This window comes from Ranitomeya variabilis, chromosome 2 (genome assembly GCF_051348905.1).
Source record: "Ranitomeya variabilis isolate aRanVar5 chromosome 2, aRanVar5.hap1, whole genome shotgun sequence".
Taxonomy (NCBI): domain Eukaryota; kingdom Metazoa; phylum Chordata; class Amphibia; order Anura; family Dendrobatidae; genus Ranitomeya; species Ranitomeya variabilis.
In genome coordinates, this window is record NC_135233.1 from 332,068,373 (window position 1) to 332,093,892 (window position 25,520).

At 43.0% G+C, this 25,520-nt stretch overlaps 1 protein-coding gene across 1 annotated transcript in view; it reads left to right on the top strand.

The window, feature by feature from the left end:
* The window catches only part of GPC3 (glypican 3), a 726,510-nt gene that overhangs the window by 517,755 nt on the left and 183,235 nt on the right, over window positions 1-25,520 (top strand). Inside the window, exon 7 of the mRNA XM_077285334.1 lies at window positions 20,622-20,778. Coding sequence (XP_077141449.1) covers window positions 20,622-20,778 — 157 coding nt within the window. The remainder of the gene's footprint in view (window positions 1-20,621; window positions 20,779-25,520) is intronic.

A 25,520-nucleotide genomic window follows, 5' to 3' on the forward strand; every position in this document is an offset into this window, starting at 1 on the left:
CTGACAACAGACGCATGGACCTGTAGGCATGGCCACGGAAGATTACGTGTCCATTACGGCGCAATGGGTTAATGTGGTGGATGCATGGTCCACAGGGGACAGCCTACTAAGTCTGTCTGCAGTCCCTAATTCAAATTGTCCTCCACTGTCTAAATCGGAACTTCCACCTTCTGGCTTTCGGCCTATAGTATCAGAAATTAAACTGCATTTGGCCTTCAACTTTGGTTAGGGCCTACTAACGGCTTCTGCCCCTCCCTGGTGTTGCCCTCAACTAAATAAAGCTGAGCTTCAACCTTCCGGCTCTCATTATGTGGTTTTAAAAAAAAAAATGGTGGTTAGGGCCTACTAACGGCTTCTGCCCCTCCCTGGTGTTGTCCTCAACTAAATAAAGCTGAGCTTCAACCTTCCGGCTCTCATTATGTGGTTTTAAAAAAAAAAATGGTGGTTAGGGCCTACTAACGGCTTCTGCCCCTCCCTGGTGTTGCCCTCAACTAAATAAAGCTGAGCTTCAACCTTCCGGCTCTCATTATGTGGTTTTAAAAAAAAAAATGGTGGTTAGGGCCTACTAACGGCTTCTGCCCCTCCCTGGTGTTGCCCTCAACTAAATAAAGCTGAGCTTCAACCTTCCGGCTCTCATTATGTGGTTTTAAAAAAAAAAATGGTGGTTAGGGCCTACTAACGGCTTCTGCCCCTCCCTGGTGTTGTCCTCAACTAAATAAAGCTGAGCTTCAACCTTCCGGCTCTCATTATGTGGTTTTAAAAAAAAAAATGGTGGTTAGGGCCTACTAACGGCTTCTGCCCCTCCCTGGTGTTGCCCTCAACTAAATAAAGCTGAGCTTCAACCTTCCGGCTCTCATTATGTGGTTTTAAAAAAAAAAATGGTGGTTAGGGCCTACTAACGGCTTCTGCCCCTCCCTGGTGTTGCCCTCAACTAAATAAAGCTGAGCTTCAACCTTCCGGCTCTCATTATGTGGTTTTAAAAAAAAAAATGGTGGTTAGGGCCTACTAACGGCTTCTGCCCCTCCCTGGTGTTGTCCTCAACTAAATAAAGCTGAGCTTCAACCTTCCGGCTCTCATTATGTGGTTTTAAAAAAAAAAATGGTGGTTAGGGCCTACTAACGGCTTCTGCCCCTCCCTGGTGTTGCCCTCAACTAAATAAAGCTGAGCTTCAACCTTCCGGCTCTCATTATGTGGTTTTAAAAAAAAAAATGGTGGTTAGGGCCTACTAACGGCTTCTGCCCCTCCCTGGTGTTGTCCTCAACTAAATAAAGCTGAGCTTCAACCTTCCGGCTCTCATTATGTGGTTTTAAAAAAAAAAAAAATGGTGGTTAGGGCCTACTAACGGCTTCTGCCCCTCCCTGGTGTTGTCCTCAACTAAATAAAGCTGAGCTTCAACCTTCCGGCTCTCATTAAGTGGTTTTAAAAAAAAAATGGTGGTTAGGGCCTACTAACGGCTTCTGCCCCTCCCTGGTGTTGTCCTCAACTAAATAAAGCTGAGCTTCAACCTTCCGGCTCTCATTAAGTGGTTTTAAAAAAAAAATGGTGGTTAGGGCCTACTAACGGCTTCTGCCCCTCCCTGGTGTTGTCCTCAACTAAATAAAGCTGAGCTTCAACCTTCCGGCTCTCATTAAGTGGTTTTAAAAAAAAAAAAAATGGTGGTTAGGGCCTACTAACGGCTTCTGCCCCTCCCTGGTGTTGCCCTCAACTAAATAAAGCTGAGCTTCAACCTTCTGCTCCAAATTACCATTTTAAAAAATGCAATAGGCTTTTCCGGCCTACTAAAGGTGTCTGCCCCTCCCTGGTGTTGTCCTCAACTGAACAAAGCTGAGCTTCCACATTCTGGCTTTCGCCCTATACTATCAGATATTAAACTGCATTTGGCCTACTAGTGTGGTTAGGCCCTTGAAACAGTGTCTGCTGCTCTTGGGTTTGCTACTCCACTGAACAAAGCAATGCCGCCTGTTTAGTCCTGTTACCAATTTTGAACTGCATGTAGCCTACTTTATTCTTTGGCCCTATATCTGTTTCCTCCTCATCCTGCCCATTGCCCAGCCACTGCTAAATGAGTCTGCTGGTACATTGACCTAGACCACTACATTCCCCTTGTACTCTACACAGCCAGAATCTGTCCCTGCTGAAAGTAAGGTTCCCCTTCCCGCATGTTATACCACCTTACACAGGGACAAAGAGGAAGGTGCAGATGAAAGTGCAGGTTCCTTCATCAGGTGGGGGGGCATACTCGTTGGCGACGTCACTGGCACAGGGCCCCTCAGAGTACGCAAAAGTGTCGCTGCTGGTGGGAGGCGCCCCCGCCATGCAAACACACCGCCGTACTTTGAGGGGCCCTGTGCCAGTGGCAATGCGAACGAGTGGGCCCCCCCTGCTTGCTCAGGATCACAGCACTTGCAACTTTTAAATACTTACCTTTCCCTGCAACACCGCCGTGACGTAGTCCGCATTTCCTGGGCCCACGAAAAACTTGAGCCAGCCCTACTCCCCCCACAACTTTCCCCCAATTCCCTATGCCCAACTATTATTATACAGTTAATTAAGATTGGCAAGCTTCAGAAACAAGAATGGATGTTTTTGGCATTAAAATGGGCACTGTAGGTGTTTTCCTGGCCTCCACTCACTGCCGACTATGCTTCCCCATTGACTTGCATTGGGTTTCGTGTTTCGGTCGATCCCCGACTTTTAGCGATAATCGGCCGACTGCACTCGACTCGACTCTGGACAAAATCGGGTTTCCCAAAACCCTACTCGATCTTAAAAAAATGAAAGTCGCTCAACCCTACTGAGAATGTCTTTGTTGCCTATATTAACCAATCAGAGCTCAGGTTAATTAACTGTAGCAAAATAGAAGCTGAGCTGTGATTGGTTGCTATTGGCAGCCTGATAAATCCCCAGCCAACAGGAAGCCCTCCCCCCTGGCAGTATATATTAGCTCACACATACACATAATAGACAGGTCATGTGAATGACAGCTGCCGTATTTCCTATATGGTACATTTGTTGCTCTTGTAGTTTGCTTATTAATCAGATTTTTATTTTTGAAGGACAATACCAGACTTGTGTGTGTTTTAGGGCGAGTTTTATGTGTCAAGTTGTGTGTGTTGAGTTGCGTGTGGCGACATGCATGTAGCGACTTTTGTGAGATGAGTTTTGTGTGGCGACATGCGTGTAGCAACATTTTGTGTGTTGAGTTGCATGTGACAGGTTAGTGTAGCAAGTTGTGTGCAGCAAGATTTGTGCATGGCGAGTTTTGCGCGTGGCGAGTTTTATGTGTGGTGCATTTTGAGTATGTGCAAGTTTTGTGTGAGGCAACTTTTGCATGTGGTGCAACTTTTGTACATGTGGCAATTTTTCTGTGTGTGCAAGTTTTGCATGAGGTGAGTTTTCCATGAGGTGAGTTTTGCACGTGTGGCGAGTTTTGCGTGAGCCTAGTTTTGCATATGGCGAGTTTTGCATGTAGCGAGTTTTGAGTGGTGACTTTTGTGTTTCGACTTTTATGTGGCGAGGTTGGTGTGTGTGTGTGGTGAAATGTGTGCTGAGGGTGGTATATGTGTTCAAGCACGTGGTAGTGTGTGGCGCATTTTGTGTTTGTGTTCATATCCCCGTGTGTGGTGAGTATCCCATGTCGGGGCCCCACCTTAGCAACTGTACGGTATATACTCTTTGTCGCTATCGCTCTCATTCTTTAAGTCCTCATTGTTCACATCTGGCAGCTGTCAATTTTCCTCCAACACTTTTCCCTTCACTTTTTCCCCATTATGTAGATAGGAGCAAAATTGTTTGGTGAATTGGAACGCGCGGGGTTAAAATTTCACCTCACAACATAGCCTATGACGCTCTCGGGGTCCAGACGTGTGACTGTGCAAAATTTTGTGGCTGTAGCTGCGACGGTACAGATGCCAATCCCGGACATACACACATACATACATACACACATTCAGCTTTATATATTAGATATACCTGTATGTAATCTCCTGTATATAGTATATACCTGTGTGTCATCTCACCTATATATAGTATATATCTGTGTGTCATCTCCTGTATATAGTATATACCTGTATGTCATCTCCTCCTATACATAGCATATACCTGTGTCATCTCCTCCTGTATATACTATATACCTGTAGGTAATCTGCTCCTGTATATAGTATATACCTGTGTGTCATCTCCTCCTGTATATAGTATATACCTGTATGTCATCTCCTCCTGTATGTAGTATGTACCTGTATGTCATCTCCTCCTCTATATAGTATATACCTGTGTGTCATCTCTCCTGTATATAGTATATATCTGTGTGTCATCTCCTCCTGTATATAGTATATACCTGTGTGTCATCTCCCCTGTAAATAGTATATACCTGTGTGTCATCTCCTGTATATAGTATATAGCTGTATGCCATCTCCTCCTGTATTAGCCCTCGTTCACACGTTATTTGGTCAGTATTTTTACCTCAGTATTTGTAAGCTAAAATGGCAGCCTGATAAATCCCCAGCCAACAGTAAGCCCACCCCCTGGCAGTATATATTAGCTCACACATACACATAATAGACTGGTCATGTGACTGACAGCTGCCGGATTCCTATATGGTACATTTGTTGCTCTTGTAGTTTGTCTGCTTATTAATCAGATTTTTATTTTTGAAGGATACCAGACTTGTGTGTGTTTTAGGGCGAGTTTCGTGTGTCAAGTTGTGTGTGTTGAGTTGCGTGTGGCGACATGCATGTAGGGACTTTTGTGAGATGAGTTTTGTGTGGCGACATGCGTGTAGCAACTTTTTGTGTGTCGAGTTGCATGTGACAGGTTAGTGTAGCAAGTTGTGTGCAGCAAGTTTTGCGCATGGCGAGTTTTGCGCGTGGCGAGTTTTATGTGTGGTGCCTTTTGAGTATGTGCAAGTTTTGTGTGAGGCAACTTTTGCATGTGTTGCAACTTTTGTGCATGTGGCAATTTTTCTGCGTGTGGCAATTTTTCTGCGTGTGCAAGTTTTGCGTGTGGCGAGTTTTGCACGTGTGGCGAGTTTTGCATGTGGAGAGTTTTGCGCGTGGCGAGTTTTGAGCGGCGACTTTTGTGTTTCTACTTTTATGTGGCGAGGTTGGTGTATGTGTGGTGAAATGTGCACTGAGGGTGGTATATGTGTTCGAGCACGTGGTAGTGTGTGGCGCATTTTGTGTGTGTGTTCATATCCCCGTGGTGGTGTGATTATCCCATGTTGGGGCCCCACCTTAGCAACTGTACAGTATATACTCTTTGGTGCCATCGCTGTCATTCTTTAAGTCCCCCTTGTTCACATCTGGCAGCTGTTAATTTGCCTCCAACACTTTTCCTTTCATTTTTTCCCCATTATGTAGATAGGGGCAAAATTGTTTGGTGACTTGGAAAGCGCGGGGTTAAAATTTCACCTCACAATATAGCTTTGACGCTCTCAGGGTCCAGACGTGTGACTGTGCAAAATTTTGTGCCTGTAGCTGCGACGCCTCCAACACTTTTCCTTTCACTTTTTCCCCATTATGTAGATAGGGGCAAAATTGTTTGGTGAATTGGAAAGCGCGGGGTTAAAATTTCACCTCACAACATAGCCTATGACGCTCTCGGGGTCCAGACGTGTGACTGTGCAAAATTTTGTGGCTGTAGCTGCTACGGTTCAGATGCCAATCCCGGACATACATACATACACACACACACACATTCAGCTTTATATATTAGATTACAATACACAGTTTTGCTTTGAAGATTTGTCTACGGTAGACCTATAATAATTCTGAGAAATGGCTCTCGGGAAAGTAATTAATATCTAAGAAATGTGTCGCCTGGTTGTATTCATCTCGTGTTATGTTAGCAAAGCATAGGGTAGATACCTCTACCACCTCATCTGCTTCACATACACATGGGGTTTAAGCAAGCAGCATTTATAGGTTATGGGATTCTATGGGGACATTGTCATTGGGGTAAATTATAGTCAAGATGAGGTGTTCTTTTTCCAGATTGAAGGCTCACAAAAAAATTGTTTAAAGAGATTGTCCTCTACTTTAACATTGATGACCTATTCTCAGGATACGTTATTATTGTCTGATCGGTGGGGTTGCGACAGATGTTCTCTGTGTTGCCGGCAGCTGGAATTACTCAGTTACAGAGCTGCACAGCACAGAGTATTGGCTTTGGTCGGGTACTGCACATCCACCCCTAAGGCAGCAATGTGACAGATTGGTATACATTTTATCATAAGTAGGACCTGGGCCGACTCCAGGTTTTAGTGGGCCCTGTGCGAAATAATCTCAGTGGGCCCCTTTAACACATACCACAATTCATAATGCACAGAGCAATATACAGTAGGTGTAGAACAATGCCAAAGATTTCACTTCTTACATTACATGAGTGATATCAATAGCTCAGAAACTAGACAGTATAGTCCTCCATACAGTATTATGTACACCACATAGTGCTCTATACAGAATAATGAGTCCCATATATTGTTCCATACAGTATTATGGGCACCGCATAGTGCTCTATACAGAATAATGAGTCCCATATATTGTTCCATACAGTATTATGGGCACCGCATAGTGCTCTATACAGAATAATGAGTCCCATATATTGTTCCATACAGTATTATGGGCACCGCATAGTGCTCTATACAGAATAATGAGTCCCATATATTGCTCCATACAGTATAGTGAGCCCCATATAATGCTCCATACAGAATAATGAACCCCGTATAAAGCTCCATACCGTATATGATGGGCCCTATTTATTTCTCCATAAAGAATGGGCCCCATATAACGCTCCATTGCCCTGAAAAAATGCTCCATACAGTATATGATGGGCACCATGTAATGCTTCAGTATATGATGGGCCCTATATATTGCTCCAAATAGAATGGGCCCCATGAAATGCTCCATATTCTGTATAATTGGCACCATAAGATGCTCCATATATAATGGGCACAATATACTGCTCCATATGTAATTGGCCCCATATACTGCTCCATATGTAATTGGCCCCATGAGATGCTCCATATGTAATTGGCCCCATATACTGCTCCATATGTAATTGGCCCCATAAGATGCTCCATATGTAATTGGCCCCATAAGATGCTCCATATATAATGGGCCCCATAAGATGCTCCATATGTAATTGGCCCCATAAGATGCCCCATATGTAATTTGCCCCATAAGATGCTCCATATATAATTGGCCCCATAAGATGCTTCATATGTAATTGGCCCCATATACTGCTCCGTATGTAATTGGCCCCATAAGATGCTCCATATGTAATTGGCCCCATAAGATGCTCCATATATAATGGGCCCCATATGTTGCTCCATATGTAATTGGCCCCATAAGATGCCCCATATGTAATTGGCCCCATAAGATGCTCCATATGTAATGGGCCCCATAAGATGCCCCATAAGATGCTCCATATGCAATTGGACCCATAAAATGCTCCATATGTAATTGGCCCTATAAGATGCTCCATATGCAATTGGACCCATAAAATGCTCCATATGTAATTGGCCCTATAAGATGCTCAAAACATTAAAAAAATGTATGCAAAAAATGAAATACTTACCTCTCGTCGCTGGCCACTGCTTTGCTCCGGACTCCTCAGCATCGGCATCTTCCAGCCCTGCATACCAGGTGGCCAGGAATGCCGTGTACAAGCTGTTAGGATCTGAGCCTTATGATCTAATTAGACCTACAACTCACACCAGACTCTACAACTTTTGGCCAGTGCTCTGGTTGTGAGTGTTGGTGAATGACAGAAGTGCCCCAGGGCAGGCCTCACTTTTAGAGCATTGGCTGCAATTCACGGCTCCTGGATGGGACTGGTGGTGCATACTTGAATCCTAGATTTGGCTTTGATCAGAGCAGGAAGGTGATATTTCTTTTTTGTGAATTTGTCTGCACTTTCTGTCTGAAGTAGGATAGGTGATGCAGTTATTCTATGCCTCGTGTATACTTGTGTGCTCTTGCTTGTTCCCTTATTAAGTATACATGTTTAGGGTGTCCCAGGCTTCTTAGAATTGATTCCATGTGTGTGTATGAAAAGGGTGCCTGTGGCAGAGTACTTGGACATCAGTAAAGCGTATATTCTCTTTTTAAAGGGAACCTGTCACCCCGGTTTTTCATTCGGAGATAAAAATACCGCTACATAGGGCATGAGCTGTGCTTTACAAAAGTGTTTTTTTTCTACCCTGATTCCCCACCTAAGCTGCCGAAATTACTTACCAAAGTCGCCGTTTTCGCTTGTCAATCATGCTGGTCTGGTCATAGGGGCGTGGTGACAAAGCTGTTTCTTCCCCCAGATCTTGCTTAGGTTTCCGTTGGTGGCGTAGTGGTTTGCGACTGCGCAGGTGACGAAAACAGCGCGCTCTGCGCTATATCCCTGGTGATCGGTGGGGGCGGCCATCTTCCTGTGGCCGCGCGTGCACAGTTGGAGCGCTCTGCTGCCCGGGGCTTCAGGAAAATGGCCGCGGGATGCCGCGCGTGCGCAGATGGGGATCGCGGCGGCCATTTTCCTGAAGCAGAGTCCCTACCTCATACTGCCCTCAGATTTAATCGAAAAAAACATTCTGACATTTTCCCTTAAATTGTTTTTAAATGTCTAGTCTTATATGTGTCATTAAAAATAAGAATTTTTTATTCAATTTTCATCAGTGTTTGGTCAGTGTTTCAGTTTTTACCCTCAGTGTTTCATCGGCGATTTTCCCATAAGGAAAAAATATTATCACAAAGCCCATGGTCTTTACACTGATGGCAGTGTGTGCTGTCAGTGATTTTTCACAGACCCAATGACTTGTATGGCTAATTTTGACTAATGACTCAAATCAAAAGCAGACATGTCTCCATTTTTTAACACATGGTTCTCAAAAAACCACGGAAATGTGACGACAACTGCAAGTGCAAGGGGTTTGTGTGTTACACAATTGTCCCTGATCCAGGCTTTCTCTTCTCACCCTGGTCGGCTGACCTCTGTTGTGCTCCATGTCAGGCTTTACAGATGGCCCAGCGTGATCATCTGTGTGGGCCTATATAAGGCCTATCAAAGCACACACCCGTGTCTTGGTATTAAGACATTCTAGTTGCACTGTTGCGCTGTCTGTTCCTTATTCCCACTGTTCCAGGACTACTGCTACCTATTACCCGCCTTCCTGGACCTCTGCTAAATGTCTGCAGTCTTCCAGGACGTCTGCTACCTATGCCTGGTCTTCATAGACCTCTGCTACCTGTTCCCAGTTTTCCAGCACCTTTGCTACATCTCTACTTGTGGCTTCCAGGAGGTCTTCTGTCTGCCTGTAGCATCCAGCTCCTCTGCTACCTGTCTGCGGTCTCCTGTATCTTTGCTACCTGCTTCCTGCATGCTTCTGCTGCACCAAAGCCTGTGGCCTATGTGCCCACCTTGACCTTGGCTTTTGAGGATCCTCCTAATCTAGTGTCTGTAACATATTATGTTTCCTCCGGTTTCTCAGGTTTCCTCCCACATTCCAAGACATACTGATAGGGAAATTAGATTATGAGCACCCAATGGGGACAGTGATGATAATGTATGTGTAAGTGATGTGGCAGACCTTGGCGCTATATATATGAATAATACATGTTTTGGACAAATACCTAGCATTGCATCTTCTTGTCATTTATGCAACATTCACTGAAATTAAGTTAATCATAATCGGGATTTTTAAATATACTAAATTATTGAAATTAAGTTAAAAAAAACTAATAGGAAATTATTATGGAGCCCAAAATAAAATATACTGTTCTTAATCAGATGAGTCATGTACTTGGTTATGTCCTTTCAGTCTTCCAATGACGCCGTTTCACAAGTTTCCACTTACATGACCTAATGAGTTTTCTGTCTGCATTTTTCCAGAGCGCAAAAGACCCCGCTTAATCCCATTTATATTCTCCTTCCTATTATTACAGGTCTACAATCTAATATTGTCTTAAACAGATTATGTTTAAAATGATTTAGAAGAAGAATATTCTGTTTTATTTTCAGGATAAAGTTGTAATTATATAAATGTTCAGTGTTAATGTTTGACTAATTACACGACTGTCTCCTTGAATTCTCTGGTGTGCATTCATTTTGGGACCTAAAATCATAAATTATGGTAATCTGTAACCAGAATCTGTAACCAGAATAGAGCATATATTTATATTGGACCAGTAATATCAGGTCAGTTTGATTATTTAGTGATTCAGTTAACTTATAATCTATGATCATTTTACTATTGATATGAAAAATGGATAATGGAAACCAGCTCTCCATGTAATGATTATCAGGTGGGTTTGTCAAAGGAGCTGTCAAGAAATGTAACGACCCAACGGGGTCGTCAGCGGATGGCTCGACTCACACACAAGGATGGAAATGGGGAGAGGAAGACCCTACCGATAGGGAATGAGGGATGGTCACCTCCTGCTCAAACCTGAACCTGTCTCTGCACTCCCCTAACGCCTTAAGTGGGTCCTTCCCCCACCTCCTTCAGGAACCTTGTCTCTTGCTGTCACCTAGCACTGCCCTGGCTAGGGCATTGGCCGGCAAGGGTGCTAGCCTCACCACTGCAAATAGTACAACAAAGCGGACAGTGACATACATGAGACAGACAAGGAGAAAGCACCAAACTTATCTTAATAGCATTCTCTGCTGGAAAGCAGCGTACAGCAGAAGAAAGGCACCCTGACCACGAACTCAAGGCTTGGTCAAGATAGATTGTTCTATTACCGACAGTCAGCTGACCTAGCCACTCTGCAATGGAAGTACACAGTCAGCAAGAGAAACTGAAATTAACCCCTGCTGGCCTGAAAAGATAAAGCTACATTTAAATCATAGTGGAACCAGAGCTGCCACGCATCAATGGATCGTGACTGGAACATTGTAGATCAGCTCTTATCTAAGAGAATAAGACCTGATCTTCGGCTCCCTGCAGCGGTCGCTACACTGTGCTGTTCAGCTCTCTGCAATGCTTACATCTGCTCACCACCACATTATAGCTGGTTGTTTGCTGGCTTTGGACCCCCCACTGATTTGTTATTTATGAATTATCCTCAGGGCTTGTGCAGGCGACCGTATTTTGCTGATCGCACTTGGAAAAATGTTCTCTGTCCAATTTTTTTCTTCTGACAGCATGCACAATTTGCATCTAATGTTTGGATTGCACTCGGCCATGCAAGTCAATAAGTCAGGATAAAAAATTGGACCACACTCAGATGACATCCGAGCGCGGTCTGATTTTAACGGACAGAATGGAGATGTTAAATTTTGTTTTCTTTCTTCCCCTCATCTGATCTGAGCATGATTAGCATAATCGGACCGATGTTCTCGGATGAGAGAAAATACAGTTTTGTGACTCTAGCCTTAGGATAGGTCTCATCACTATTATATGCTGACATCCAACCCCTTTAACAGATGAGTACTGATATTTTTTTAGGGGTGGTTGTATTCCCTGTTGTCCGATTTATAACTTCTTTTATTATTTCAAGACTACCTACACTATTTTATTATTTGCTATATATGGCAGGACATGTGTCACCCTGCAGATTGGTGGGACTCCATGTCCAGAGACTAATACTCATCTCTTCGAAACACTTCTTAGATGTCTACTGTTCAGGATGTGGCACTTGTCTGACAAGTTATTTAAGCAATCGGTGAAGGTCTGTGGACCTACACTGATCTGCAGTGCCAGGGGCGGACACAGAAGACCCCTGTGCAAGAACAGTATATGGACTTTGTTCAGTCCAATGTGTCTGTGCGGAAGCTTCTTGTGACTTTGGAGGTGGATGTGGGCCCCAATTGCATGTCTGCCTCCGTGCAGGGCAGTTCATGCTCTGTTATATGTATTAGAAATACTAAAATAGCGAAGGTATGCTTTCACATTACACTATGATAGATAACATCTCTCCAGGTTGAGGCAAGTAGGATCAGGTAAATCAGGGTTAATGATTTCTGCATTCTGCTGACACGTGGAGGCAAATATAGCAGATACAACCTAACAATCCTCCTGAAATGTAATAAATCTCAGGTTTAGCAATCTCTGACCATTTCCTTTTCTAATGTTTTCACAATGGATGTCAGGACATTTTAGGAAATATATCTGCTATTTCATATAAGGAATGAACAGAATAAATATATGTTGTAGTCCTAGGAGTGAGCTATTTCTGGAAGGAAACCTGCCAGAATGGGGTAAGGAGTAGGGTTTACGGTTTCAAATGTAGAAAATATGGTCCAAATATAACATTTTTGCTCCTTTGGACAATGGGTCACAGTGTTCTTTTATGGCACGATATTTCAATAATTTATGAGAGTAAGCAATTCAATGGCAGATCGGCCGAGTTATGCTGCGATATTGGATTAGAAGATGTGATGTAGCATCTGAATGCTCATCATTTTAGCGATCATTAGTCCAGATCAGTAAGTCCTAGGTCGGGCTGAGATTTCAGCCAGTAAGCCATAAATACAGTATAATAGCAAAGTACAAATACACTGCTGTCTGGATTAATGGCAACCACTAGAGTTTATGATTAAAGGCATTGTCCTCTACTTTAACATTGAAAACCTATCCTAAAGATAGGACATCAATGTTTGATCTGTGGTAGTGTGACACCCAGACCCCCGCTGATCAGCTGTTCCCAGTGTCGGCAGCAACTGGAACTGCTCAGTTACCGAGCTGCACAGCACAGCTCTGCCAAACGTATAGCGGCCATGGCTGAGTACTGCACATCCAGCCCCTATTAAAATAATTAGGAGGTGGATGTGCAGAATCCCGCTGTGGCCACTATTCTGTCGACAGAGCTGTGCAACTCGTCAACTGAGCAGTCCCGGCCGCCGCTGGCACTGTGAACAGATAGTCGGGGGTGGGGGGGGTTGGGGGGATGTGCGCCTGGTGTCTCACCCCCACCATTTAACATTGATGACCTATTCTCAGGATAGGTCTTCAATGTCTTAAAGTGAACCTGTCAGCAGTTTTGGCCGGTATAAGATGCGGCTATCACCTTTTAGGGCTGATATACAGCAATCTATAATGCTGTATATAAGCCCCCAACCTAACCTGGAAGAACTGAAAAATAACTTATTATACTCACATGTGGGGCGGTTCAGTCCAATGGGTGTCGCTAGTCTTGGTCCGGCGCCTCCCATCCTCTTATGATCGCAGCCATCCTTCTTGCTTCTTGTGGATGACGCAACTCTGCATTATCCACACAGGCTCCCCAGCATTGCGCTCCTGCGCAGGCGTACTTACCTGCCCTGTTAAGGGCAGAGAAACCAAAAACAAATAATATAGGGGTATACTTAGTTTATAAACCAAAAAAGAAAAACAACCCTTAAAAAATATATCTTTAATTGACCATATTAAAATTCTATATATAAATAGTAATAACCAACACCAAAACCTAAGATCAGAGCGGGGTATTGATACAGCAATAAATACACCAGGGAATTCTAATATGGAACAAACAGTCCTAACTTTATCCCTAATTGCTTCCTATTGGACTGTACCTTCCTGGCAGTGGAGGTTGGCACCCTAAATTCAGCATGGCACCGAAAAAGGTGCTGGAAAAGGTCAAAGAACCCCGGCACCTGCGCACTGCAGTGCTTTCCTCCTCAACAGGGCAGAGACCACTGAAAGTCAAAAACTGATAGGCCTTATTCAAATAGTTTTAAAGCGAAATTGCTGTACTCCTACACTCACAAATGCTTTGAAGGAAAAAATAAGGAGGATGATGCAGTAATCCTCTTCAGGTGTTGGCTTCTTTTCCTTCCTCGAGAGGCTGAGGGGACTGCATCCACTTACTTCCTAGAACCAGATTTGCAGGTCCTGAGCTGTAAATAACCTGGTTTCGGATAGTGCCGGAGCCCCTGGCATATAGAAATGGGCGACAGACACCTGTGTCAGGTGTACTATCACCTGCTCCCGCATAGGAGAAGGGGGACACTAGGATAGAACGATCTCTTGGGGATTGTAGTAGTCCCATCTCGAGCTACCTTAAAGAGGCTCTCTCAGGCCCGTTCATTCCTCAAGAAGGTTCATCCTGCTCTTTTCCTTCTCAGATCACACCCACCGCATACCAACAATGTTGCCCCTCCATTTTGAGGAATCATAGAATCATAGAAAGGTAGAGTTGGAAGGGACCTCGTGGGTCATCTGGTCCAACCCCCTGCTCAAAGCAGGATTCACTAAATCATCCCGGACAGATGTCTGTCCAGCCTCTGTTTAACCCCTTTCTGACCTCGGACGGGATAGTACGTCTGAGGTCAGAAGCCCCGCTTTGATGCGGGCTCCGGCGGTGAGCCCGCATCAAAGCCGGGACATGTCAGCTGTTTTGAACAGCTGACATGTGCCCGTAATAGGCGCGGGCAGAATCACGATCTGCCTGCGCCTATTAACTAGTTAAATGCCGCTGTCAAACGCAGACAGCGGCATTTAACTAGCGCTTCCGGCCGGGCGGCCGGAAATGATCGCATCGCCGACCCCCGTCACATGATCGGAGCTCGGCGATGCTTCAGAATAGTAACCATAGTAGTCCTTGAGACCTCTATGGTTACTGATCCCCGGCAGCTGTGAGCGCCACCCTGTGGACGGCGCTCACAGCACACCTGCATTTCTGCTACATAGCAGCGAACATCAGATCGCTGCTATGTAGCAGAGCCGATGGAGTGGTGCCTGCTTCTAGCCTCTTGAAGCATGGCAAAAGTAAAAAAAAAAGTAAAAAAAATGTGAAAAAAATATAAAAGTTTAAATCACCCCCCCTTTCGCCCCAATCAAAATAAATCAATAAAAAACAAATCAAACTTACACATATTTGGTATCGCTGAGTTCAGAATCGCCCGATCTATCAATAAAAAAAAAAAGCATTAACCTGATCGCTAAACGGTGTAGCGAGAAAAAAATTTGAAACGCCAGAATTACGTTTTTTTGGTCGCCGCGACGTTGCATTAAAATGCAATAACGGGCGATCAAAAGAACGTATCTGCACCAAAATGCTATCATTAAAAACGCCAGCTTGGCACGCAAAAAATAAGCCCTCAACCGACCCCAGACCATGAAAAATGGAGACGCTACGAGTATCGGAAAATGGTGCAATTTTTTTTTTCTTTTTAGCAAGGTTTGGAATTTTTTTTTCACCACTTAGATAAAAAATAACCTAGTCATGTTAGGTGTCTATGAACTCGTACTATGAAGGAACAGATGAATGACCTCGGGGAGACCAAAACATCCAACACTGCGGAAACACCATCACGTGTTTCTCAACGCAGTGATCCAGAACACTGCCCCCATCCCTCAAGGGAAATATGCAAACGCATGTAAAGTAAGCTGCTGAGACACCATCACGTGTTTCTCAACGCAAGCAATGAATAGCCAGGCCTTTCTCCAGGAAGGAACAACCACGGGAAGGGCAGCATCCAATAAAGGAGAATATCCAATAAAGGAAGACCACCTATGCCAAGCATGGTATCCATCCACAAACAGCTGTTTCGGGGTTTTTGCCCCTCATCAGTGTGGAGTAGGAAACTGGCTATTAGGAGCAGTGCCTGGTGAAAGGCTATGAAGGAACAGATGAATGACCTCGGGGAGACCAAAACATCCAACACTGCGGAGACACCATCACGTGTTTCTCAACGCAGTGATCCAGAACGCTGCCCCCATCCCTCAAGGGAAATATGCAAACGCATGTAAAGTAAGCTGCTGAGACACCATCACGTGTTTCTCAACGCAAGCAATGAATAGCCAGGCCTTTCTCCGGGAAGGAACAACCACGGGAAGGGCAGCATCCAATAAAGGAGAATATCCAATAAAGGAAGACCACCTATGCCAAGCATGGTATCCATCCACAAACAGCTGTTTCGGGGTTTTTGCCCCTCATCAGTGTGGAGTAGGAAACTGGCTATTAGGAGCAGTGCCTGGTGAAAGGCTATGAAGGAACAGATGAATGACCTCGGGGAGACCAAAACATCCAACACTGCGGAGACACCATCACGTGTTTCTCAACGCAGTGATCCAGAACGCTGCCCCCATCCCTCAAGGGAAATATGCAAAAGCATGTAAAGTAAACTGCGGAGACACCATCACGTGTTTCTCAACGCAAGCAATGAATAGCCTGGCCTTTCTCCGGGAAGGAACAACCACGGGAAGGGCAGCATCCAATAAAGGAGAATATCCAATAAAGGAAGACCACCTATGCCAAGCATAGGAAACCACCCTAAAGACACTACAGATGCCAAAGACATTAAAATAGGTTGTTTGTTTAGTTTTCACAGCAAATAAACATAGAGTGCAAATTTCTACTGATTCATGTAAATAAGTGAATGTGAACACTGGGAAGCTTCCTGTTCCTCAGTGAGGAATTTCTCAGAACTATTTCATTTAATGACAATTTAGGAATTGTGTTTTTCCCCTGTTGGATACTTTCTCTACTTTGTTACTAAAACAATTCTTAGAAATATTTTCTTTCAATTAATTCCATGCATATTTGGACTGAGCTTGAAAGACTGTCTTGCAATAATAAAGAAGGGAACTTTAAAGAAGACGTGCTGTGGGGATAAAACTGGTTGTGAATGAAAAACAAGTACTTCATTGCACTGGCACAGCTATAAGATTGTACGTAGACCAAACTAGAAGGATAATCTCAATAGCTAAATAATGCACCTTAAAGAGGATCTGTGACCAGGTCAAAAGTGGCCAGTTTTTGCTTTTACTTTATTCCTGCTGCTCACCTAATTATTCCGGTTTTGTTTTTTAAATCCCCCATACTTGTCCAGAGATATGGGCTTTTTTATTTTGTGCTAATGCTTATGGTCTTTACCAGTTGAGTGTCATCCACAAGGTTATTATCTAGTGCAGTCTAAAGACACGCCCCAGAGGATCTTTAAGACACACCTTCTTAGTAAAAACAAAAAATTTTACATTAAATAAAAATTCCCATATCTCTGGAACTATTCAGTGGATTTAAATAATAAAATAATAAAAAGTGGATTACTCAGGGGATCAGTGGGAATAAAATTTGACCTAGTGGCAGGTCCTCTTTAAAGTTGGCTTTGCAGACTTTTTTTTGCTGTTGCCAAATATTGGCTGTCAATAGAAAAATATGAAATGCATTGTAATTTGTATTTTTAGTTTTTTTTTTATATCACATTTCTGGTGCATTGTTTGAGTTTTTCATTTTTTTCCCCAAAATACTTAATTCTCTAGATAGGAAGTTTTTTGAATGCCGTTTTTTCTCCCTATTGAAAACCCACTGGAAAATACATGAAATATATTTACACTAAAAGCATGATGCCTTTGGGTAAAAAATGGATGCATGTGTATATAATAAAGCTATAAAAATGCTTGTAAAACCATGGCTTTTTTTACAAGACAGAAGCAATGCTGCAAAAAAATTCTGTGTAAAGAAATAATAAAGGTGAAGGTTTTTTTTTTATTAATGTAAAGCTCCACTTTTTAATACTGGTATCATGACACTGTTGTCAGATTACCCTGGGCCAGGGGCTCCTTACCTGTCCCTAACACTAGGGGTGCCCTAGCTATCCTGTCTCCCTGGATTACTTCTGATGGTGAAGACACCGGGGCCACATACCTTGCTGAACTCTTGAATCAGCCTTATATCTGTCCTCCTCCCTCACCCACGAAAGTGGGGAGTAATAGTGTGTGAATATACAAAAACCAGACAAACAAGGAGGGACGTACAGGGGAAAAAGGAAAACTACCAGACATACAAATATTCACTCACAGACAACAGAGAAGATCACTGTAGAGAAAAAGAATATAAGCTAAAAAGGAGATGAAGAGGATTTGCAAACAGCCAAAAAGTCCAAGCAGCAGTCAAAGAAAAATACTCCAAATGCCTCTACCAACAACTGACTCCCCCACTCCACACCAGGCAGTACAAGACTTAACACTGGCAATCGAAATTTCCAGAGGAGAGTATATATATATATATAGCAGAGGGGAGTGTTAAATACTGAAAAGCTGAATAGTTTAACCCCTGCACTGCTAACAGAAACCTGCACCTTTTAATATGAAGGAGACATGCTTGTAGTCAGTGCAGGAGTACATGAAATCAGACACTGCAGTCTTCTGGCCCCTTACTGTTGCGGAAAACCAGTGACAACTGGCTGTATAGTTATCAAATGTGAAATTTTGTGGGGTTTTTTTATTTACTGTCCATGCATACATTTTTTTTTACTCTTTCCACTGACTTTACAGTTAAATTTTAGTTTGTGCAGCACAAAAAATGCTGATGATACATGGACACTCACCAAGCAGGACTTATTTTAGCTTTAGTGAATAACGAACAATTGATTAGTCAGTATTTGTACTAAATTTCTTAGAAGTAATTCCAAACCTTTGTATTATGAGGGAACCCCTAAAAATGACAACATGACTTCTCTCGCTGTTGCTGTTTTTAGGGGTACCGCTCCCAAGGATGCATAGAATCCTGGAGTTTTATAAAATCATTTTAAGAGATAATGGCTTAAAATGTTTACATAGTACATGATTTTGCATGCTTGTGAGAAATTGTTTCTTCATGGCCAAATCGGGGCTATGATGCTTTTTGGCTAACCTCCATATTCAAAATTCATTGTTAATAGACTCTATTCCTAGTCCTTGCTGTTCCAAGTCCCGCCTGCTGTGCCATTTGGTCCGTGTTGTCCACCGTTGATCTCTGTGGCATAGAGCATCCTTCTCCCCCGATGAGCCCTCTAGCACAAGTTTCCATTAAGAGCAGAATAATCAGAAATGTTAAAATCTAAAATGTCTCACCCTTTTCCCCAACATCTGCTGTCAGGGTAGAGTTCGACCGGTCGTGTGGAAATCATCTGGGCTGAAATCAATAAACTAGATCTGCCATCAGATTTCAAGAACCAACTGCATGCAATGTTAAATAGATTTCTTAAAGCTTCACACTTTAGATAAAAGTAGATTGAAACCGCCGATTTTGGCAGGATGGGATTGACATCTAATGTGTTCCTTTTGCTCTCCTGGAGATAAGCCACCTCCAAAGGAATCTGGCAGCCGAAGTCTCTCCCCATTGAAAACACATGAAAGCTCAGCTGAGCTCAAAGTTTGTGGGATTTGTGTTCTGATATTTCTGGAATTCAGGAAAAATAGCTGTGCATACACATGGCCAGTTTTAGAATAATAGAGTTGTCTGTAATTTTTTTTGAATCTGAAGAAACTCATACAGATTATTTTGACTGGAATTATCATTATTTTATGGTTTACAGTGAATGCAGCATGCATGTCTTGCATGTCTTCATATCAAAATTATGGGCTGTATACATGGATCACTAAATTATTTTTTGATAAGCTTTCCAGAAAAAAATAAAAAGTCAGGTTGTCAACCTTGACTACACATGCAGAATTTATTCCTCTACTGCGACTTTCCTATAGTAGGCAGAGTGGCCAAACGTCCAGAATTTCCAGGACACACCACACTTTTTTGCCCTGTCCATGATAAAAAAAAATTGAGGCGTCTGTAATTTTTTGAAGCTGAAAAACTAATATTGATTATTTTGACTCTAATTATCATCATTGTACAGTTCATAATGAATGCAGCTGATGTCTGCATATTTGAACTATGGTCTGTAGACCGGTTATAGTTTTCCAATGTGTTTGTAAAAAATATTGTCTGTCCATGATTTTTTTGATAAGCTATCCAAAAAAATAAATAAAAACTTAAGCTGGTAACTCTAATTGCATGTACAGAATTTTTCCTCTACTGTGACTTTTCTAAAGTGTGCATGTTTGTCAGCGGAGATACCCTGCCCGTCAGATGACCACAAGACTATATTACATAAACAAGAATACCTGCGTAGATAATATTTGTTTTCTTCACATCTCGTATGAGCATCTCTTATTCAAAGACGGAAACTAAAAGACAGGGATGCGCCAGCTACAAATGTGAAGTCATTCTTTAGATACTCACGCTGTGACCGTCCTTTCATATAACTTTTGTTTGATCTTCATGGTCACGGTTTGTAACAGCCAAAAGTGGAATCTGTCATGTAAACCACTGGCACCTCCTCCATCTCGACTGTTGGACTGAATTAAGTCCAACCCTTGATGTTCAAGAGTCCTGCAAAGTGCTGTAGCTATTTCCAACCACTCTATCTCTTGTTTATGCTGTTCTTGCTTTAGACCACTAGAGAGTTGGCCACTGTCAGATTACGATGTATGTTCCCTTTTGAACAGTGGTTTGATGACTGAAGCCACTTACATTTCAAAGTTATGGCACTTGTCCTGAAGAGTCCAGATCTAATCCTGGAGACAGCTGCTTCCTGACCTTGGGCGAGTCCTTTCAGGATTCTGTACTTGGACATTGAGGCAGAAATTATTGGCTTGGTACAACATTGCAGTCCTATGTACTGTGTTCATTACTTCATACAAATCAGCAAGAGGGAGAGATGGGTGTAGTGTGGTGTCCTTTGTGCTATAGAGTAAGCTTGGTTCTTTCATTCTTATAAAGCCATAAATCACAACATTGGTCACTAATCATTTATCGGGATTTTCTTGGACATGCGGTTCATGTTGAATTTGGCTTTGATATGAAGTGCTTTCTGATTACTATGCTTTGTATTGTTGTGATGGATGAATTTACTTATGTGTTATTTGTCTTTAGCTTTTAAAGGGAATGTCAACGCAGCGAAGGAAAAACATGGGAAAAATTGCAGATGAGGAAGATTCGCAGAGTGGTGACTGTGATGATGAAGATGAGTGTGAGGATGGCTCAGGAAAGAGTGGATTAAGAATAAGAAATCAGCTGCGCTTTATACCAGGTAAGATTTTTTCTGCGGTCATATGACTAGGAGAAAAGTTTTGGTCTCCTTGTTAAATTGCTAACTGCTCCCTACATGACCTAAATATGGATCATCCAGGACTGAAAGAGGTTGTCTACTACTTTAGCATTGATGGCCCATCCTTAGGAAAGGTCATCAATGACTGATCGGTGAAGGTGTGTCACCTAGCACCCCTGCCAATCAGCTGTTTTCGGTGTTGTTAGCGGCTTGAATTGACCCTTTACAGAGATGCACAGCGCAACTCTGTCAGCTGCATAATGGCCGCGGCTGGGCACTGCTCTTCTGCCCCCTCTTCAAATCAATACAGACGCAAATACATTTGAGTGCGGGGAGGGAACTATGACCAGTGGGCAGGCAGAGAGAGGTCAGTAGTGTCAGTGAGGGACACTGCTATCTGAGCGTGTACCCCGGATGTCACTGTGCTGAATGCCTTCAGACGGAGGAAGGTGCCGTGTGGCCGCAGGAATTCATCAATGTCACCCAAAGTGTGCCCCCCAGAGGAGGCAGGAGGTAGCGCCGTAGGTGTTGGGTGCCTACCCCTCGTCTCAGCCCTGCTATGCCATGTACTGCCCCGGCATCTTCCCAGCTCCACCTAGTTTGGCTTAGTTGCTTTAAACTGGTGTGAAAATGCCAAAAATTGCAGTTCTTTTTCAGCAACCATACATTATTCAAAAATTTTGCGGCTTTTCAAATTGTTATACCCCAGTTTTCTACCGTAAGCACTTTGATGAATCACCCCCGTGACCTTTCATTATCATTCAACACCCAACAACACTGTGGCATCATGTGTCAATTGTAGAAATGCAATGAAATGTTACATTCCGCAATGATATTTAGTATTCAATCTATTGTGTAATATTTGTGGAGTTATTTTTATTGGCTTTTATCATTTTAAATATTTATTAATAAATGTGACATTTTACTCATACTTTGGTTCTCTTCCTTTGGCCTGCTGGTGAATTTCAGCTTAGACTTATTGGGTTGTTACAGTTAATTGAAGTGCCAAGAATTGCTGTTTACTATAGGACATTTCCGTTGTGTAATTATTCTTATTGTTGTTGTTTATATGCATCAAGCGCCGTTTGCCCCATCGTTACATAAACACTAATTTCTTAATTACTGGACTTTTTTTTACTTTATATCATTTTCATACTTATGGCAAAAATGACTTTGAAAGTGAGGATCTTGGGTTTGGCGCTTCGCCCTGGATGTCATGAGACTTTGGCCACCACCCTGTGGTCCGAGTCCAGCTGCTGACATAAAGAGTTACATTACCAAGTAAAACTGTTGCAAACTATTTTTTTTTTTGACCCCACATAACCTTTTTCTTGTTCCTTTCTTAAACACCAGGCTTACCATATATGTCTGTCTTTTAGTCATTTTCTTAAAAACTTTGATTTATCTTCCAGTGTTTTGAGAGTAACTTTGGTGTCTGTCTCGTAATGACAAGGGGCCAATTAAAGTCATGATTTAAGCAAACTTGTAAAGTTTCAGGTCTAAAAGTTTGTAAGCGACTATAAACATATGCTAGTAAGCAGTCAATTCTAAGAAATTAATTATTATGTTACCCTAGTGAAATAACAAAGCATAAAGGGATATTTTTATTACAAAGTTTTCATTATTTCCAACATCTGTAATGCATGACTGTGTATCTAAAATGTATAATCTAACAAAAAAACAAACAAATAATTTGCCTAAATATAGTGTGTTTTCATAATTGAATATATATACAGCTCTGGCAAGAATTAAGAGACCACCACATCAAATCCCTGTCATGGGCAGCCCAATCTCCAGACCTGAACCCCATTGTAAACCTCTGGAATGTAATCAAGAGGATGATGGATACTCACAAGCCATCAACCAAAGAAGAACTGCTTACATTTTTGCACCAGAAGCAGTGTGAAAGACTGGTGGAAAGCATGCCAAGACACATGAAAGCTGTGATTAAAAATCATGGTTATTCCACAAAATATTGATTTCTGAACTCTTCTTGAGTTAAAACATTAGTATTGTTGTTTCTAAGTGATTATGAACTTGTTTTCTTTGCATTATTTGAGGTCTGAAAGCACTGTTTTTTTATTTTGACCATTTCTCTTTTGTCTTTTTTGTCAGAAGAAAAATCCCAAATTTCTTGCTTGGAAATTTGGAGACGTTGTCAGTAGTTTATAGAATAAAAGAACAATTTACAGTTTACTCAAAAATATCCCTATAAAGAGAAAAATCAGACAAACTGAACATTTTGCAGTGCTCTCTTAATTTTTACCAGAGCTATATATATATATATATATATATATATATATATATATATATATATATATATATATACAGTGCTCGTCAGTTATGAGTACACTCCTTTGAAAGGTAAGACTTTAAAGGGAACCTGTCACTCCCCCCAGGGCCTATTAAAGTAAAAGAGCCACCTTTTTGGCTCTTATGTTTATTATCCCTAGGAACGCTGAAATAATGACTTTTATAAATTTCCCGCCATACCTCTATTGAGTCAGGGAGGTATGTTTTCTCCCCCTGACTCAACCGCCTCGCAGCCGTCCATCATCCCCCTCTCTCCTCCGGGCGCAGCCTCCTCTCTTTGTAGTGATGTCACCAGCGCCTTCTTCATGTAGCATAGGCCCCAGATCCTGACGCGCAGTCTCTTAGGATGTATTCACACTGCGGGGCTGGGAATCTGGCGCCTACACAGTGGAGCTGATCACCGTGCTCCATTGAAGATAGTGCCAAAGTCTCGCGAGACTTCACAAATCGCACAACACATCTGCACTATCTTCAATGGAGCATGGGGACCCGCTCCACTGCGCAGGCACCAGATTCTGAGCCCCGCAGTGTGAATACATCATAACACACGGCAGGGCGGGATCTGGGGCCTCCGCTACATGAAGGCGCCGGTGACATCACTACAAAGAGAGGAGGCTGCGCCCGGAGGAGAGAGGGGGATGATGGACAGCTGCAAGGTGGTTGAGTCAGGGGGAGGAAACATACCTCCCTGACTCAATAGAGGTATGGCGGGAAATTTATAAAAGTCATTATTTCAGTGTTCCTAGGTATAATAAACATAAGAGCCACCTTCACAGAATGCAGCCTTAGTGCTACTGAAGGTGGCTCTTTTACTTTAATAGGCCCTGGGTGGGTGACAGGCTCCCTTTAATCAATATCTAACTGAATACAATGTAGGGATTTCACTCACTCAGGTGTGATGGCTGACACTTCAGGAGGCACGTTCCTTTAAAAAGTTCATAGGTTTATTACATCATAAACCATGTGGCAAAATAACAGCAAACAAATAGCCTTTAGTTCAGGAAAAGGAAAAAACAAAGTGTCCAGTCCACCAGGCTCAGACCTGGAACTTTAACACACTCAGGAGCCTAGCAGCTCCACACACATCCACTGTGTTAAGTATTAGGCTTTCTTTTATAGGTCTAACCACACCCAGAACCCATCACATGATCAGGCATGTGGTTGTGACATCACCACAGGTCCTGACAGACATATAGGTAGCTATGGCTACATCACAGCGGCAAGCCATCTATGCGACACATATCTCCCGTCGATTAGACACCCTTTAGCCACGCTACATACCTCCCCCCTCTGCCTAAAGCCGTGGGGCTTGGCACTTTCCCCCACTAGACAAGGGATTCTTGACAGGGCATCAGCATTACCGTGCAGCTTTCTGGCCCTATGTTCCACATGGAAACAGAAGTCTTGCAGGGCTAAGAACCAACGGGTGACCCTAGCATTTCTACCCTTCGTTTCCCTCATCCACCTAAGTGGGGCATGGTCAGATATCAATCTAAATTTACGTCCCAGCAGATAGTACCGTAATGTGTCCACCGCCCATTTTATGGCCAAGCACTCCTTCTCAACGACTGAGTAGTTCTTTTCAGACGAGGACAACTTCCTACTCAGATAGAGGACAGGATGCTCCTCCCCATGTAGCTCCTGGGAAAGGACTGCTCCCACCCTGACATCTGAGGCATCTGTCTTAAGAATAAACTCTTTTTTGAAGTTTGGGGCCATCAGAACGGGTTGCTTACACAAAGCCTCTTTCATTCCTTGGAAGGCTGACTCTGTTTCTTTGGACCACTTAACCATTACTGATTTTGTCCCTTTTAGCAGGTCAGTCAGAGGCGCAGCCATCGTGGCGAAGTTTGGGATGAACCTCCTGTAATATCCCACGATTCCCAGGAAGGCTTTAACTTGCTTCTTGGAAACTGGTTTTGGCCATGTTTGAATTGCCTCCACTTTACTGATTTGGGGTTTTATTTCTCCACGACCCACTATGTATCCAAGGTACTTAGCTTCTTCTTTACCCAAGGCACACTTCTTCGGGTTTATTGTAAAACCGGCCTCTCTTATAGCATCAAACACCGCTTGGACCTTTTCCAGATGACTCTCCCAATCCAGGCTAAAGATGACGATATCATCCAGGTACGCAGCAGCGTATGCCTTATGGGGTGCAAGGATTCTATCCATAGCCCTCTGGAAGGTCGCCGGAGCTCCCTGTAGGCCAAACGGCATCCGGACATACTGGAAACATCCATCTGGTGTAGAAAACGCCGTCTTCTCCTTGGCTTCCTGTGCCATGGGGATCTGCCAATACCCCTTCGTCAAATCCAAGGTGGTTATGTACCTGGCAGGTCCAAGCCTTTCGATGAGCTCATCAACGCGGGGCATGGGATAAGCGTCAAACTTGGAGACCTCATTCAACT